Genomic DNA, 19,210 nt, shown 5'->3' on the forward strand with positions numbered 1-19,210 from the left:
CTCAGATTTCATCAACATCTGGAGTGTTTTCTGTTTTATCCGTTGAGCTTGCCTGGGTTTACCCAGCTGCTGATTAGAACACAAGCCACATCTTCTCTCACACACACAGACTTAATGGCTACTCCTTGGTCACCAACAGTGCATGTGTCAATTAAGGGCAGTGTTATGTGGTATTTCTAGTAAATGTCTAAGGTCAGAAGAGGCAGAGAGAGACAGAAGAAAGACAGATGGCAGTACCCTAAAGGAGACTTGTTTTTGCCCCATTGTGCTGTGAGGCAAGTCTTGAAAGCTTCCTGAACTTCATTTGGGAAATAGAGCTGTCTCTTTGCTGGACTCGTGCTGCAGGTCCAATGAGTACACAAAAATGACACTACTTTGTAAATAACCCAAACCAGGCCCACTGCTGTCGAGTCTGTTCCGACTCGTACCGACTGCAGGACAGAGCAGAACTGTTCCATATAGTTTCCGAGGCTGTAAACCTTTACGGAAGCAGACTGCCATATCTTTCTCCCATGGAGTGGCTGGTGTGTTGAAACTGCTGACCTTTTGTTTGGCAGTTGAGTGCTTTAACCACTGTGCCACCAAGGCCCTTCTCCTTGTGAATAGATATTACCATACCATTATTATTATGTTAAAAATTCCTCTAGGCCTCATTGTTGCCTTTGAAATACGGAGCCCTCATGGTAGATACTTTGGCAGGGATTTTCTGCTGTAGGTTTGAAATTGGTCTACGTAATAAATAAAAGCAATGAAGCTGAGCTGGGTGGATAGCCCATTTCCTGCTTTGTCCCCCCAAATTTCTGTTCCCGGTAATTCACACCATGCCCCACCTGTGGCTGTCATGGGTCAGATGTGTGGTCTGTCTGATTTCTAGCTGAGGTTAGAAATTCCCCCCCACCCTCCATAGGACTCCTTTCTCAATAATTTCTCTCCTCCTCCAAGGGTTTTTCCCTATGCTCACTCTGCCATCACTTCTGCCTTGGGGCCCTTTTCGTAGTAATCTATAATCCCTGTCTGCAACTGCAGTCCCTGGGTGGGCCAAACGATTTACCTGCTCAGTTGCTAACTAGAAGGCTGAAGGTTTGAGTCCACCCAGAGGTGCTGTGGAAGAAAGGCCTGGTGATCTGCTTCTGAAACATCAGCCATTGAAAACCCTAGGGGCACAGTAGTTCTGCTGGAACATGCATGGGCAACCATGAGTTGGGATCAACTCGATGGACTGGTTTACTGGTTTAATGTGCAACCTGGGAATAGAAGATCATTATAGACTGCCTTTATTTGTCATTGTAGAGGGAGAAAGAAGTGGTCGTACCTAGCGTCCACCAGCACAACCCTGACTGTGACATTTGGGTCCACGAGTACTTCACACCCTCCTGGTTCTGTCTGCCGAATAATCAGCCTGCTCTGACAGTCGTCCGGCCGGGGGACACTGCACGCGACACACTGGAGCTCATCTGCAGGGTATGGGGTTACTTTGGGTGTTTTCCTGGAAATTGCCAAATGGGACGGACGAATCTTCTAAGGTGGACGCGGGAGGTCAGAGTCGTGGGGGGACAGGTGCCCTTTGACGCACTCTCTCCACTCCACAGCGTGTCATAGGAGGCCTTTGAAGTGATAACATGCGTAATAAATGTAGATGAATTCTTTACCTTGGTAAGGAGCGGAGTGGTTTCACATTGCTTCTTTCAGAATATGTATTTGATAGATCTATAATAAACCTGAGTATCTTCTACTAATTTAGCAAATACCTCAGTTCTATAACTCTACATAATCAGCAATTTTTGTTTTTTTTTTTTTTGAAGCAAATCACTAGGGCCTTTCCAAAAAAAAAAAAAAAAATAGGGCTGTTCACACGAGTGTGGAAATGAGAGTCCAGCTAAAGTCAAGCTTTTAGATGGTCCTATTTTTTTTTTATGTGGAGGAGAGGTGTGAGGACCACTTGTTTAAGGGCAAAGCTGAGATGAGCCCCCACGTAGGTGTTAAAAATAAATCAGATAATCTCACAGGCTTTGAATCCTTTATGTATGTGAGTTCTAGCTTTTGAAAGATGATGGTATTTTTTGTTCACAATTTTTCACTGTAATTACTTAACAAAATTTGTCTCTGGAGGATTTCTGCCTTCCTTTATTAATAAACAGGCAGGATTCTTTAGGGGCCCGTTAGCATTCTGCAGCGCCCTGGGAGTTTTTCTGCGAACTGCAGCTGAAGGTCCGCCTCTCTGGCCTTTTGTATGAGCAAAGCCCCAGAAGGCTTTTCCATCGGCCGGCGATGCTTTAAGGCATCCTGTGCGCGCCCCCTTTGAACTCAGCCTGGAATCGAATGTTAGGCTGCTTTTTCCCGATAACTTTTTTTTTATTGATTGCTGGAAAATTGATCTGTGGGTGGGGAATGAGTAATTGGACCAATTTTAGGTACTTTTCAATCGTTTGCCTGGATGGAAACCAAGAGACTGAGGAATAATATTATCACTGCAACTTAGAAGCCATCTTTAGATAGTGAAGTGAACCTGTTCCCTATAAAGCATTTATTTCTGTCATTTGAAATGTTTTTGATGGTGTCATTAAGGTCCAGATCTTTTCTCTGGCAACAAAAAGCCCACTGCTCCCTGGGTCTTCAGTTCTTTTCCCCAAAACATTGAGATAAAACAAAGACAACATGGGGCCAAACAAAGTCACGTCTTATGAATTCGAAAATGGAAAACATTGTGTGCGCTTTAAGAAGTCGATTGTTTCTGCAAAAACACCCATGTAGGGTAAATTACAAGGAGCCCTGGTGGCATAGCAGCTAAATTGCTCGGCTGCCAACCAAAAGGACGGCGGTTCATACCCACCAGCTGCTCCTTGGGAGAAAGATGTGGCAGTCTGCTTCCGTAAAGATTTACAGCCTTGGAAACCCTGTGGGGCAGTTCTACCCTGTCCTATAGGGTCGCTGTGAGTCAGAATCGAGTCAGGCAGTGGGAGGATAAATTACATAGTGTGCTCAGAGCCAGGTGCACTTCTAAAGCTTGCTCCTTCGTTGGAAAACACTTTATTGTAATTAGTAGAGCCAGTTTTATTCTGAAGGGGAAAGAGATGATGGGGAAATGGCACCGCATGTTACTGACGAGCTGATAGGTAGCAAGTGTTTGTGCTTTCTGGAGGAGCAGTTGGAAACAGGTGATTGTAAGAATGTTACTTCATTATTGTCATTCTCAGCATTGTGATGGTTGCTTTCTCTAATATTTAATAATCAATCTCTTTCTTCTGTCTCTTGCATTCAGCTCATTCTCTTTCCTATTCTATCTGATCCACATCATTTCACATCCGTTTGCCATCTGCCATCTGAGCACCAGTCAAGTTCTGGTATCGTACATGCTTTCCAGATCTGCATTTCATGTACAGCTCACGTTGTAGATGTTGCTAAGATCACTGTTGCTAAATACAGCAGGTAGACCTGTCGGCCCGCGGGTTCTGAATCAATTCTGATAATTGCAGTCATCAGAATATCTGCAAAGTGTTCATGCAGTCATGCTCACTGACATTCATGCTGTGTGGTAGTGGTGTCCGTTTTATGTACCACTTTCCCTACATTGGCCTGTTGGTTTGGATATTCTGTCATTGGTATTTGAAAAATAAAAGGTCACTTTGAAGGAACGGGACAGATCTTTGGGAATTCCGTATTAACACTTGGTGTGTGCGTGCGTGTATGTGCATGGATTTCTGTATGCGGTCACAGCATGCTTGTATGTTTCCCAGAGAAGCCCGACTGGAATGAGGGAATACAAGCAGAAATGGAAGAGAAAACAGGATGGATTGAAAGACGGATGGCCATGACTTCTATTTTAATTGGTTCAGGCTATTTGCTGGAAAGATCTACATTGTATTTTGCTGCTTTGTTCTTTGAAATAGTCATCATATCATGTGAATTAAAACTAATTAGTCTAGCTAAACTAGAAATTGTACAATAATATTAATCTTGTGATATACTTTGTGGCTGCATTACCTCAGAATGAATCAAATGCTCTCTAAGCGACTTAATTAAATGCACATTGGAAAACAAATTTCTACCATTTAAATGTTTTTTTCTAACCGAGTTTCCCATGAGTTAGGAAATCTTCTTTTGAATGCTTTACAAGTCAAAAGCAGGCCAAGTACTGAGAATTACTACGTTAAAATACTTGTTAATGTTTGGAATTCTTCTTGTACAAAAATGTATTTTGAACATGGCTAGCGATCTGACTTGCTTTGATATTGATTTGCAGCTATCAGAGGAGCATAAAATTCCTCTGAGGCTTCTCATCATCTGGTTTAGTTAATTAAGACTTTTCCTTTTATGTTAGACCAACCATGGCTAATCACGCTTCGTAATTTAAAATCACTGACCAACATGATAAGACACACTTTGTGTTGCTGACCCCACGTCCCGTTTTTAGTTTTACTGATCAATTTAAGGGCTCCGAAAAAAAAAAATTTTTTTTTTTTAGGGTGCTAGTATATTCATAACTTTTATGTTTGTTGCATGTGCTTATTTTTATTTTTTAAAGTTATCAAGCCATTATTATAACTTAAAGAAGTGAAGAAGATGGTGGTGGGGGGATGGCAAGAATCACCCTGAGCACTGTTGATATATTCATCATCTGTGTGTTTTCCTCACTGTGCTAAGCACTTTCAGTGAGGTGCCTCAGCTGTTGTGTCTGTTGTTGGTTATCGTCCTCTGTATGTATGTATAAATGTTTTCAGCTCCTAAGGGATGATGGCAGTCTCCACTATCCTGCACCATCAGGACCACTTTAAACTCCTTGGTCCCTGACAGTGGACCTTCTCTCTTTTACACGGAGGTTTTAGGAACCAGAAGCGTCTTAGGTGAGGTTGCTAGTTGGGTCTGATTTCGAAAGATGGTCTGTTCAAGTGGCAGACTCGTTAGGAGTGGCTGCAAAGCGTTTATTAAGGATGACCATACAGTTTCCAAGTGGATTTGTTTCTGTTACTAAGACCTCATGTGATTTCATTTCTCTTTCCATTCCGCCTCAGTTGGAAACAGATGGTGAACCACAATTTTGTGCTTCTAATTAAAGATTTCAGTGAGGACCTGGCTAGGTGGGATGCATTTGCAGCTTCTATCTCTGTGAGGGAAAACTTTCTTGCTTATCGTGTCACCCTAAGTGTTACTTTTTGTTTGTTTCAGTGGCTCTCCGATAAGCAGTAGGTAGCACACTTAAAAACTTCCGTGTGTTTTATGTTTTCCCAAGCTTGCTTATTATCTTTGACATCGGCAATCCTGGATCTGTCAGACAACGAGTATCTGGTCCCAGACACAGACACTGGAGGGACGAAAGTGGGGTACACAGGAATGTGTTAGCTGAATGGCGCCTGTGTTCAGCACAGCGAGCAGTGGGCTTTCAGTTCTCACGTTACTCCGAGTAGGGCACAGGTTGCGGGTTCTTGTGGAGCGCTGATGGGAAGCTTTTTTATCATGTGGCTGGATATTCAGAGCAAACTCACCTCCACGTTCTGGAAAAACGCTTTTGTAATACTGCAGGAGGCTTTTCCTGCATGTGTGTATATATTTAAAGAGCAAACCCACCACCGCTAGTCTGCTCCCATTTTCCGCCCGCCCCACCCCATATACCCACACACTTCTCAGGGCTGCATTTATGTCTTACCAATTTCTGTGCTCTCAGTGCTTCATATAGTGCTGGCACACTTACAGGTTTGCTAGATGTGACTGAATAAATAAATTGTAACTGCTAACCTTTTGATTAGCAGCCAAGCCCTTAACCACTGTGCCACCAGGGCTCCTTGGTATATGTGTGTATGTGTGTACATGTTTTATTTTGGCGGAGGATAGGGTAAGTGGAAAGGGCACTGAACCAGCTAAAAATTAATTTTATTTTGAATGATTCTCATCAGTAGAGCTTTTGGTGTGAAAAGATTTTATATTTATGAAAAATTTCAAACTCATAATGAAGTCCTGGGTACCCATCATTCAGATTCTAGAACTGTCAACTCACGTTTTGTCTTTTCTCACACTCCCACCCCCTACTCTGGACTATCTTGGAAGCAAATTCCAGACCTCCTCATTTTATCTACCAGCACTTCAGTTTGTGTCGCTAAAAGATGAGATGCTTTAAAAAATAATCAGCAGATTTAAGCATTTCAGTCTAGCTGTATGTTTCAGTTTTGCCATGCAACTTCTGAAGAGCGCTTTACTACTTTTTCTTCTGCGTCTTCTTGCCAGTATATGGAGGATTATTTATAAAGTCATGTTGTCCGTATTGTTTGTCTTCAAAGTTAACTCAAAGATGACTTCCTAGAGAGAGAGAGAAAAAAAAAAACAAAAACTACTGACCCATCCTAGACCAAAGGAGAAGCCCTGGAAATTTCAATCACAGGGTATTTTAGAATTGTTTTCTTTGGGCGAGCCATTCAGTGTTTCCAGAGCTGGACTCCTGCCTGTCTGTTCTGCCCCCGGAGGAATCAACTCGGGGAGCATATAAATAACACGGAAATCCAAATGCATTGACTTCACGCCGACTCCCTTGCAGATGAACTGCTAACAACTATCCCGTTGTCCTCTATGGTTAAAAAATAAACTCTGCCTGGGTATAGCCTTTTTTCTACCATTGCAAATGCTCTCTCGTCCTGTGTCTTCTCTAGTCGCCTATGTATGTTTGGAATTGTGTTCAAGGGCCTCTTTGCTCTAATGCCTGTTGTAAAAACAGTGCTGAAGAGCAGAGTGAGTCCAGTAAGTCCAATGAACAGAAGTGAAGATGTGACCTGCTTGTTTCCACTGAGTCATAAAATCTGAGAGGTATAGAACCTTACATTCCCCTTTGCTGTAACTAACATCACCCTCCAGGAACAAATCCCCAGTACATTTGGTAGGTAGCGTGTGGTGACATGCTGGTGGAGAGCGAATTATAGCATCCTGTTTCCTATTGAACATTTTCTTTTCTTTCCTTTTCTGTCCTAGACACATCAACTGGATCATTCTGCTCATTACCTGCGCCTGAAATTTCTAATAGAAAACAAAATGCATCAGTACGTTCCAAAGCCCGAGGAGGACATTTATGAGCTGGTAATGTTTATGACTCTTGTCCAAGGACGTTCTGTGGGAGATTATTTTCAAATTATGTGTGTACTCATGCTAATTGTGATTGGTGAAGTGGAACAAGCTGTAAAATAGATGAGCCTTATGCAGAGCTCTGAAGTTGGCAGAGAGACCCCTCCGTCTCACAGTATTTCTGCAGGGTGGAAATGTTATCCCTGTTTATCCACGGAGCAGTGCTGTGCTATCATGGAAAATTGAAGTCCAGAGCTAACTCTCAGATGGAATTTTAGGCATTATTCTTAGCTTCTCTTGCAGCTTCGACAGTCTTTTATTTTAAATTGGGGACTTAAAGATGAGCTGGCTGCTCTATGAGCTGGCAGCAGCCCCAATCGTGTGCGATTTCTACCTGCACATGGCAACTGTTGGGTGACAAGACTGCCAGCTCGTTATCCATCCCAGCCTGTTGGGATTGTATGTAGATAGGTTCTTGAGGACATTTGTGTTTGTTTTTCATTATAGGATATGGGTTCTGAAGCAGATTAGGGTTTGTATATATACTCTAAACCAAAACCAGACCCACTGTTGTTGAGTCGATTCTGACTCAGAGCGGCCCCATAGGGTTTCCAAGGCTGTAAATCTTTACTGAAGCAGACGGCCACATCTTTCTCCTGCAGAGCTGCTTGGTGGTTTAGAACTGCGGACCTTTTGGTTAGCAGTCGAATGCTTTAATCTCTGCGCCACCAGGTTTCCTTTATATATGTTCTACTGCTCACTAATTATGTGGTATTGGGGAAAAATAGGTGATACTGGTGAATTACAGGATTTTGACAAAGACCAGGGGTAATGGTTGACATAGTAGATGCCCAGTGATTGGTTGTTTTAATAAAATATGATCATGAAGATGGCACAGGACCAGGCAGTGTTTTGTTCTGTTAATACCTAAGGTTGCCATTGAGTTGGAGCTGACTTGACGACCACAAACAACAACACTGTAATAAAACAGTGAAAAGTCCCTTTCTGGTCAGCTGAGTGGTGCATTTTTCAGTTTCGGGAACATTTTAGGTGCGAGGCGCCTCTGTCTTGAAGCTCATTCTGCACTTAGTCATCCCTCTGGGGCCACCAGGCTGCTGGCCGTGAATATGTGAATGGTAACAGTCTGACTTCAGAAGGGGTTTTACCACAGGAAGCAGAACTGAACATTTAGTCTCTGTTTTGGAAAGGGGAAGCATGATTTAAAATTTAGTGGGAAGTTTCATTTTTAGTCAACTTTATTGAGGTAGATATTACATGCAATAAAATTCACCAGTTTCAAGCATACAATTTGATGAGTTTTGACAAGTACATATATACGGCCTTGTTTATACCACTACGATCATAATTTACACATTTTTGTCATCTTAAAAAGCCACCTCGAGCTCCTTTAAGTGTTTTTAATTAAATATAAGAAAGGGTGTGCTTTGTAACCCTTATCATGCTTTGCTGTAGAAGGAAGATCAAAATGACAGGTCCATTTTCAACTATCTCTTAAATCAGCAGGTGTTAATAAAAAAAAAAAAAATTTTTTTTTTGGTGTTAATAGAGAGGGTATATTCGACACAGAGAGTGGCTGATTTATTCTTCCTTTGGCATATAGGGAAAAGCCCAGTCTCTATGAGTGTGTGTTTGGGGAGGGTGGAGGGAGACAAACAAACCCTTTTCTTACATTTAACAGGAAAATACTTCACTGGAAACACTTGACTCATTATTAATCATGTATTCCGCATCTTGTGTTAATGAATCCTTCAAATCCTCAATGTTAGGGATCACGCCTAACCCGTTACCATGTACCCCATATATTACACATAGTGAGTGAGCTATAAAGGAGCCCTGGTGGCACAGTGGTTAAAGCACTCATCTGCTAACCAAAAGGTTGGTGGTTTGAACCTACCAGCTGTTCCACGGGAGCAAGGTGTAGCAGTCTGCTTCCTTAAAGATTATAGCTTTAGAAACCCTGCGGAGCAGTTCTGCTGTATGTTATAGGGTTGCTATGAATTGGAATTGAGCCAACGGCAATGGTTTGGTGTTTTTGGGTTTAGGTGCTTGATTGATACGTATCTTTTGAAATTGTATTGACTTATTATTGTTAAGATTTGGCCATCGTAGGGTCTCACCCAGCCGAGGAGACTAAGTTATGCCAAGCATAGTTTGTTGTAGCTGCAATTGTTCCATGTTATAACTATAATTTTTAAAAAGAATCTAAAGCAAAAAGACGGACTCACACACGTCAGTGGTTTGACTGGCTCAGGACCGGGCAACATTTCGTTCTATTATACATGGGTCACCACGGGTTGGAGCCGACTCGACAGCAGCTAACAACAGCGGTGTCGTTCCAAACCAGGGAGTCTTCTGAATGCACCACGTTTCTGGATGCTTTTGAGAGTTTGCGTATAGTCCCTTCGTTGTCTCTTAGTGAACAAGCATCAGACCATACATGGTTATTTCGTTTTCCTTGCTCACCTCCATCTTGTTTTTAATGGACTAGGGAAGCTCACAGATGTTCCAGGCAGTTTCCCCATAAATGACTCATTCATATTCGACTGTCCCAAAATATTCTATTCTCTGCCATTGTTTTGTCAAACGTTCTTTAGTAATAAGGTCAGTAGTTATTAGCAAAAGTATGTATTAGATTTTAAAGATTTTTTGGGGGTAATTTGTTTACTTGTGGGCATAGGAAGTTCTCTTACTTATGAATACCTAGGGATAGTTAGTCATCTACTTCTCTGCTTTGCCAGTTTTAATGTAAGCGATCCCTCCTTGGCTATGTTTTCCTGATGAGTTGGTTATTGGGCCCAGTCCATGGAATGATAATGAATATGGTTGTAATCCATGGAGACACTGCCTTTTCAAAAGCCCATACTTAATGTGTTTTTCTTAAAGTGACAGGTGGAAATAAAGAGTTTGCAGAAACAGCAATGAATTTATTTATTCATTCAGCAGATATTTATTTAGCATTTATTAAGTGCCTGGCACCATTCTGGAAACCCTGGTGGCGTAGTGGTTAAGTGCTGCGGCTGCTAACCAAGAGGTCAGCAGTTCGATTCCACCAGGCGCTTCTTGGAAACTCTGTGGGGCAATTCTGCTCTGTCCTATAAGGTCCCTATGAGTTGGAATTGACTCGACGGCAGCAGGTTTGTTTTTGGGTTTTTGGCACCTTTCTAAAAATCTCTGTTCCTGTGGAACCTATGTTAAAGTTTATGGAGACAGATGTGAAAACGTGTAAATGTGTAACGTGTCAGGGATGGTAAGAGCTATAAAGAAAAAGGGCAGGTGAATAGAGAGCAATGGGGCCTTCAGCAGTGCTGCTGCTGCTCTTTCAGATGTGATGTTCCAACAGAGAGCTGAATGCAGTGAGGAGTGAGTCATAGACGGATTTTGGAGAAAAGCGTTGTAGACTATATCAGTCAGGGTTCTGAAGAAGAAGAGTTTATACCCCCCACCCCACCCAAAAAAACCCAACCCATTGCAATCAAGTCAATTCCAACTCCTAGTGACCCTGTAGAACAGAGTAGAACTGCCCTATTGGGTTTCCAAGGCTGTAATCTTTATGGAGGCAGAGCACCACATCTTTCTCCTGTGGAGCAGCTGGTGGGTTCAAACTGCCAACTTTACTGTTAGCAGCCAAGCCATTTAAGCAGTGTGCCACCAAGGCTCCTCCAAAGAACCTGTATGATTAGAGGAAGGCTCATCAACAACCTTTGATATGCAGATGACACAACCTTGCTTGCTGAAAGTGAAGAGGATTTGAAGCACTTATTGATGAAGATCAAAGACTACAGTCTTCAGTATGGAGTACACCTCAACATAAAACAAAAATCCTCACAACTAGACCAATAAGCAGCATCATTATAAACAAAGAAAATATTGAAGTTGTCAAGGATTTCATTTTACTTGGATCTACAAGCAACATGCATGGAGGCAGCAGTCAAGAAATCAAACATCACATTGCATTGGGCAAAAAACAAAAAAACAACCCAACCCTCTATAAGACAGAATAGAACTATCCCACTGGGTTTCCAAAGAATGGCTGATGGATCCATACTGCTGATCTTTTAGTTAGCAGCCAAATGCTTAAGCCACTATGCTGCCATTGGGCAAATTTGCTGTAAAAGACCTCTTTAAAGTGTTTGAAAGCAAAGATATAACTTTGAGGGCTAAGGTGTGCCTGACTCAAGCCATGGTATTTTCAGTTGCCTCATATGCATGTGAAAACTGGACAATGAATAAGGAAAACCAAAGGAGAATTGATACCTTTGGATTATGGTGTTGGCGAAGAATATTGAATATATTGTGGACTACCAGAAGAATGAACAAGTCTGTCTTAGAAGAAGTGCAGCCAGAGTGCTCCTTGGAAGCGAGGATGGCGAGATTTCATCTCATGTACTTTGGACATGTTGTCAGGAGGAACCAGTTCCTGGAGAAGGACATCATGCTTGGTAAGGTAGTGAAAAAGAGGAAGACGCTCAATGAGATAAATTGACACAGTGGCTGCAACAGTAGGCTCAAACATAACAAATTGTGAGGATAACACAGGACCGGGCAGTGTTTCTGTTGTGCATGGGGTTGTTACGAGTCAGAACCGACTGGACTACACCTAACAACAACAATTTATATATGGAGCCCTGGTGATGCAGTGGTTAAAACGCTCGACTGCTTTAAACTCACCAGCTAGTCCATGGGAGATGGATGTGACAGCCTGCTTCCATAAAGATTACAGCCATGGAAACCCTTTGGGCAGTTCTACTCTGTCATATAGGGTCACTATTAGTCAGAATCGACTTGACGGCAGTGGCATATATATGTGTATACACATACATACATTCACACATACAATATGTGTGTGTGTATATATGTAGAGAGAGATTTTAAGGATATATGTTTGTTTCTACATACATACGTGTGTGTAGGTCGGTAGGTAGTTATAGGGATATATGAAGAGATTTATTTCAGGTAATTGGCTGATGCGATCGTGGGGGCCGATCAGTCCAAAATCCATAGCTCAGACTAGCAGCATGGAAGTTGAGGCAGGAGTTAGTGCTGCAGTCTTCACGCAGAATTTCTTCTTAAAGGAACCTCAGATTTTGCTCTTAAGGCCTTAACTGATTAGATGAAGCCTCACACAAGTGATTTAGGGTAGTCTGCCTTACGGAATGTCAGTTATAGATGTTACAAAATACCTTCACAGCAGCACCTGTGTTAGTGTTTGGTTAAATAACTGGGTACCTCATTGTTGTTGGGTGCTCTGGTGGAGCAGTGGTGAAGGCATTCAGCTGCTAACCAAAAGGTCGGCAGTTTGAATCCATCAGACACTCCTAGGGATGCGGCAGTTGGCTTCTGTAAAGATTACAGCCTTGGAAACCCTGTGCGGCAGCTCTCCTCTGCCCTATAGTGCTGCTATGAGTAGGAAGTGACTCAACAGTAGTGGATTTATGTTGTTAGTTGCCATTGAGTCACACCCTATTCATGGTGACCTGATGTGCAATAGAATGAAACATTGCCCAGTCTTACACCATCGTCAAGATCATTGTTATGCCTGAGTTCGTTTTTGCAGCCAATGTGTATTTTGAGTGCATTCTAACCTGGGGAACTCATGTTCCAGTACTATATTGAACAATATTCTGCATGATCCATAGAATTTCCATTGGCTAATTTTTGGAAATAGATTACCAAGTCTTTCATCCTAGCCTGTCTTAGTCTGGAAGCTCCACTAAAACCTGTCCACCATGGGTGATTCTGTTGGTATTTGAAATACCTGTGGCGTATCCTCCAGCATCATAGCAACATGCACACACAGTACGACAACCTGACAGATGGGTGGTCGAACTATAAGCCAGCCATGTTGACACATAAAAGTAACCATCACATAGGCCGAAGGTACAATGCTGTATGAGGCCTGGTGCAGGGTGGGCATGGGGGTGTGAGTGGCTTACTTGGGGTGATGGGAAGATCAACTTCAGGACGGTCAGCAAGGGGGAGGGTATGGAAGATGAGGGGATGAGGCCGCTGGGCTGGTAGGGTCTTGGAGGTCCTGCTAACATGTTTAAGTTAGAGGGAAAACTTTGAGAGAGGAAGGACATTATGTGACTTTTGCCTAAGGCTCACTCCAGCTGCTCTGTGGGCAGTGGACCACAGGGCATAGAAGAAGAAGAAACAGGGAGCAGGTTTGAGGCTAGTGAGGCAAGAGCTGTCGGTGGCTTGGAAGAGGCCAGTCCAAAGCAACGAGATAAGAAATGGTTGTGATCACTCAGGGTAAGTAGGTTCTAGTCTGATGGTCTAACCTGGTATCTGGAGAAGGAGAAAACATTGTCATTGATTTAATGAAATAGAATGTATGTGAGAATTCATTCTCAAAGATACTTATAGATATATATTTAAAAAAAAAAAAAAAAGCCAAACTCACTGCTGTCAAGCTGATTCTGACTCACAGCAACCCCACAGGGTTTCTAAGGCTGTAATCTTTATGAAAGCAGACTGTCGCATCTTTCTCCCAAGGAACCGCTGGTGGTTTTGAACTGCTGACCTTTTGGTTAGCAGTTGATTGCTTTGACCACTATGCTTAAAAGTGCTAAATTTCAAAATTTAGATATTGTGGTTGCATTAAAAATATGTCTTAACGGAACAACCAGAATGCAATTAAAAAGAATGTTGACACACTGTGAAAAATGTAACTAATTGTGGCGTTGGCAAAGAATATTGAGTATACCATGGACTGCCAAAAGAACGAACAAATCTGTCTTGGAAGTAGTACGGCCAGAATGCTCCTTCGAAGCAAGGATAGCAAGACTGCGTCTTACATACTTTGTACGTGTTGTCAGGAGGGATCGGTCCCTGGAGAAGGATATCATGCTTGGCAAAGTACAAGATCAGCGGAAAAGAGGAAGACCCTCAACAAGGTGGATTGACACAGTGACTGCAACAATGAGCTGAAGCATAATGATTGTAAGGATGGCGCAGGACAGGGCAGTGTTTCGTTCTTTTGCGCGTAGAGTCGCTATGAGTCGGAACCAACTCAACTGCACCTAACAACAATATCACTGAACAGTTTGTATAGAAACTGTCAAATTGGAACCCAATTTGCTATGTAAGGTTTTACCAAAAACACGTAAAATAATTACTTAAAAGTTATGTCTTCAGGCACAGACCTTTTTTGAAAATATACAGATTTTATTAGTGCTGTTTACTAAACTTGGCATTGGTCTAACCAGCCCAAGAAAGGACTTTGTGGGTAAGGGACCTGTCCAGATGACAAGTTATGGTCTGAGACTGGTAAGAGACATGAAGGTTGTCCCACAAATTACGAAGAAAAGTAGGAAGTAGCATTGTTGTTGTTAAAGTGCTGTTGAGTGGGTTCTGACTTCTAGCGATGCCCTAGAAGTAGGATTAGCAAAGACTGTTGAGAAAGCCATATACCCACTGGATCTTTGGAAAACTGGGTGGAACTGTGGGGACTTCATTAGAATGAACAGTGATATACTGCCACCTGGGGGAAGTGGTTGACTTTCAGGGAAATTTGTGGGAAAAAAAAAAAAACTAAGGTTCCAGGTAAGTTGAAGTGAGCAACACATTTGACAAAAATTTTTTGAGCAGTCTGTGCCATGAAGAAGTATATCAGAAACTTTATTGTATTTGGTACTTAAAATTTTGATGGCCATATTTTCTGAATAAGTCAGTATAACCGGTATCTTCTAATTTGGGAATTTATTTGCGTGAAAATTTTCTGAAGCATAAAAATAAAACATCATTCAGTTACGCCACAGTGTGTTTGGAAGGGGCTTTAGAGCAGGGTGTTCCGGAGGGCCTTGGCTGTCTAACATTCCTAAGCACACCCCTCCCCCCTTTGGCATTCCTGCAGCAGCCTGGTTTCCAGGCTTCTCCATCCTAAGCAATTTTACTCACCTTTCCCACCCCTCAAGTGCCTGAAGAAAATTAAGTTAGCCTTTGATACGTTTATTAGTTTTGGGATTTTTTTTATTGTAAATTTTGGAAATGGCCTTTGGCTTACTTACCTAAGAAGGTTGGTTCCCTTTATTTTGGTATCCCTGAGTGCCACCAGCGGTCCCAGGGTGGCGCACACAGTTTTCGCTCAACTAAAGGTTGACGGTTCAAACCCACCCAGTTGGCACCGTGGAAGAAATGCCTGGCGATCTGCTTCTCTAAAAGACTACACCAAGAAAATCCTGTGGAGCTCAGTCTCACAAGGTAACACCCGGGGTCATCATGAGTCAGAATCTACTCTACAGCAACAGGTGTGAGTCCCTCCCCACCCCAGGTGGTCTGGGAGGCATTGCAATGTCCTCAAAGGAGCTGTGGCTTTGGAGCCAGCAGTGAGGCCTGGAGTCCCTTTCCAGCTCTGCCCATACTGGCCTTGTGACCTTAAAACGTGTTGCGGTCAAATCGATTCCGACTAACTCATAGCGACCCTTTAGGACAGAGCAGCACAGCGCTGTAAGGTTTCCAAGGGGCCGCTGGTAGATTCAAAGTGCTGACCTTGTTCTCTTTATGTGTAAAATGGAGATCACAGTGGCCTCTTACGGTCAGTGTGAGGGATAAGGACGAATGGTAAAAACTTCCTAAATTATCGTCTTGACAATGATAGGTCCAGATATGTGAAAATTCAATTCAATTACAAAATTTTGAACTATAAATTTCTTATATGTGAAGTACACATTGATCTATTATCTTGGTGTTCCTAGGCTTCTTGGGTTTCTAGAAGGTTGATTAATTGGTGTATTTATGTTTTCTAGCTAAATTGGTACAATCCAGTGGCTAAGAGAGAATATTCTCAATCTAAATAAGCTGTTGGTCTGCTTCAATGCTATAATTTGTTTCTATCTATTTGTACCACCTGGAGCCCTGGTGGCGCAGTGGCTAAACATTCACCTGCTAACCAAAAGGTCAGAAGTTCAAATCCACCAGCCACCCCTTGGAAACTCTATGGGGCAGTTCCGATCTGTCTTATAGGGTTGCTCTGAGTTGGAATCAGCTTCATGGCAGTGGGTTTGGTTTTCGGTTTTTTATTGGTACTACGATGAACTTTTTGGTATGTGAACAGAAAAGAATGAAGCCCAGAGATTTTTATTTCCATGAATCCTATGTCAAAATCTTTATAACCTCTTTTTGATTTTAGTAATTTATTTTTTGCTCGCTGGCTGAGATTTTCCTTTACTTTGGGGTTATTTTTCAGGTCTCGGATGAAGATAAGGTGGGAAAAGACACACACAGAGTGATGTTGGGGCTATTTATAAACTAGAACTATAGCTAATTTTGCAGTGTGAGCTGCATGTTTCTATTTTTGACTCTTCATGGGTTCAGCTCATTAAAAAGGCTGGGATGTGATGAAAATTCGCATTCAAGTATCAGTTGTGAACAAATCGCTTTACAAAATGATGACCATAATGATTATACTATTTATAATGAAATCCTAATTAGACTCCTCTTTGTAATTTTCAGCTATACAAAGAAATTGAAATTTGTCCAAAAGTCACACAGAGCATCCAGATTGAGAAGTCAGATACAGTGGCTGATAATTATGGTACGTTTATTTTTCTTCCCTCTTTGGTGTTTGTGTTTCAAGTCAAAGCAATTCCTGTGTAAACATGCACTTATTTACAATTCGGTAAAATGCCTCTGGGGCCTATTTAAACAGATAGCTTGGCTGCCTTCTGTGCCCTGCAGAGTAGCCAGATTAGTAAAAAAGAGGTGTTAGCCCTGTGTACAATGAGGGTTTGGCCTTGAATTTCGTAACTTTAGCTATTGGTGTTTTACTGTCATAGAAAGCAAATAGATATATTAGGAGCAAATCATTTTGAATTATCTTATACGTTAGTGAACATACGCATTGTTCCCGCCAACTCAAAGTAATGTTGAAGGAAATTATTTTGGTGTTGCACCTGGGGTGCCCACGACCACTCCCAGATTTGCTGAGTCATAAGGAGGACTCCTCCCCGCAAAAAAACCCAAAACCCTAACCAGTTGCTGTCGAGTGGATCCCAGCTCTGTCTGAGGATTTGCGGGACTCAGAGAAACAGTCGTCCTCACGGCTGTAATATCCCCGTGGAAGGGTACAGACCAAAGTCAGCAAAGGGAAAGGGTGCATGGCGATGTCCAGAGGAAACCAGGCGCACGCCTCCACAAATCCGCTCCCAGTGGAGTCAGATAGGACATGCTTAATTCCTGTTGTGACAACACTTGTGAAATGCTGTCTACCAGGGAAGCTTGTGGAAGACTCGGTGCCCAGGGTTTTTACTGGAAGTTGGTCACCTAGGCAGCCCCTGCCTCTCATGTACCAAAATTCCAAACTCCCAGAGGAGAGTAAGTGTTCCCATAAATCACAGTGTTTGTACAGACAGTTTAGGTGAAGTAAACCACCCTTATCAGTTAGGGTGATGGGAACCCTCCCAAAATCTAAGTTCCCAGAAAATAGCCAAAAGCCAACCTTGTATGCAGGACTTTTAAAGGATAGCAGTCAGGCCTGCAATACTAAGTCTTTTCAACACGGGTGTCTATATTCTGGCACAGATAAATCTATACTCCTTTTCATAGGTTGAAAACTAGTCTCCTTAGCATTACACTGAACAACTTAACACGAATAGAATTGGTGCTTCAGTAAAATGAAGTAGGGAAATCCATATTACGCTGTATTAGTCAGGAGAGGTGAGGTTAAGCTGAGGTAACAAAGAGCCTCAAAGCTCAAAGGCTCAAAACAAATTTATTTCTGATACTTGCAGTGTGTCCATTGTGGATGTTATGGATTGAATTGTGTCCTCCAAAAATATGTGTTGGAATGCTAACCTGTATACCTGTGGATGGAAACCCTGGTGGCATAGTGGTTAAGAGCTATGGCTGCTAACCAAAAGGTTGGCAGTTTGAATTCACCAGGTGCTCCTTGGAAACCCTATGTGGCAGTTCTACTCAGTCCTATAGGGTTGCTATGAGTCAGAATTGACTTGTCGGCACTGGGTTTTTTTTTTTTTTTAATGCCTGTGGATGCAATCCCATTTGGGAATAGGGGTTTCTTTGTTATGTTAATGAGGCCGTATCAGTGTAGGGTGGGCCTTTAACCTTTTTTGAGGTACAAAAAGCATGTTAGGCACAGAGACAAGCAAAGATCTATGTCTCAAGTAGAGATCACCAAGGCATGGAGAAATGCCTGAGCTAGAGAGGCTGACACAAAGATTTCCCTTGAGCCAACACAGAGAGAGCCTTCCCTTAGAGCCAGTGTCATGAGTTCGGACTTCCAGCCTCCTGAACTGTGAGAAAATAAGTTTGTCTGTTAAATCACCTACTTGTGGTTGCTGTTACAGGGATACTAAGACACCAAAGACCCTGGGTTTCCTGGAGAGCTTTCTCTGTGTTGTTCTCACTCCAGGACCCAGCTGTGCTGCCTGGGTCCTTGTCTGTCACTTTGCAGAGAAGGGAGGCTCTGGCCAGTCAGCTGCTAGGTCACTCGCAGTTCACTGGGCAAAGCAAGTCACACGGCCACACCTACCCCCAGGGGCAGAGAAGTACAGCCCTACTGTGTGCCAGAAGCGTCTGGGGAAAAGACATAAAGGACACTGCGTGTGCTCCCTTAGATTTCTCTGGATGAGATGACTCAGCTCTTCAGCCTCTGAAGTTCTCGAAAAGCTTTACAGAGCAGTGGGACTTCATATTCCTTCTGCACCCCCTCCTACAGGCAACAGTCTTCATCTCGTAATGCCCACTAGGCTGTTAGAGTCTAATGAAGAGAACCTAATTTTGAACCCCTACCTACGTACATTGCACCTTCATGCTGCTTACTTCTTGACCTTGAAACTGAAGACATCATAAAGCCAGACGATATTTTTGATGGCAAGGGATAAATGTTTATGAAAGGCTTATTCCACAGCAGAAGCGTGACCTCAGTAATTAAGCCCTGCTTTTTTTTGGTAGCAGTGGTATAAATAAGAGCCTGTATCTTCCAGAGTAAAAAGCTCCAGGACCACTCCTGTTTTCTCTTTATTACTTAATATCTGTTGAATAAGGGTAAATTCTAGCTAGTAACAGGAGTCCCTGGGTGGTGCAAATGGCTAATGCACTCTCATGCTGGCTGGAGGTTCAAGTCCATCCAGATGTTCCTCAGAAGAAAGGCCTGGTGATCTCCTTTAAAAAAATTAGCCATTGAAAA

The 19,210-nt window shown here is 42.5% G+C and overlaps 1 protein-coding gene across 8 annotated transcripts in view; it reads left to right on the top strand.

Annotated features, from left to right (window-relative positions):
• TIAM1 (TIAM Rac1 associated GEF 1) overlaps nt 1-19,210 on the top strand; it is a 438,421-nt gene that overhangs the window by 340,858 nt on the left and 78,353 nt on the right. For all 8 annotated transcript variants that reach the window (XM_049858598.1, XM_049858601.1, XM_049858599.1 and 5 more), the window contains 3 exons: nt 1,291-1,461; nt 6,952-7,056; nt 16,516-16,597. In XM_049858598.1, coding sequence (XP_049714555.1) covers nt 1,291-1,461; nt 6,952-7,056; nt 16,516-16,597 — 358 coding nt within the window. The remainder of the gene's footprint in view (nt 1-1,290; nt 1,462-6,951; nt 7,057-16,515; nt 16,598-19,210) is intronic.

Source organism: Elephas maximus, chromosome 18, assembly GCF_024166365.1.
Source record: "Elephas maximus indicus isolate mEleMax1 chromosome 18, mEleMax1 primary haplotype, whole genome shotgun sequence".
In the NCBI taxonomy this organism is placed as follows: domain Eukaryota; kingdom Metazoa; phylum Chordata; class Mammalia; order Proboscidea; family Elephantidae; genus Elephas; species Elephas maximus.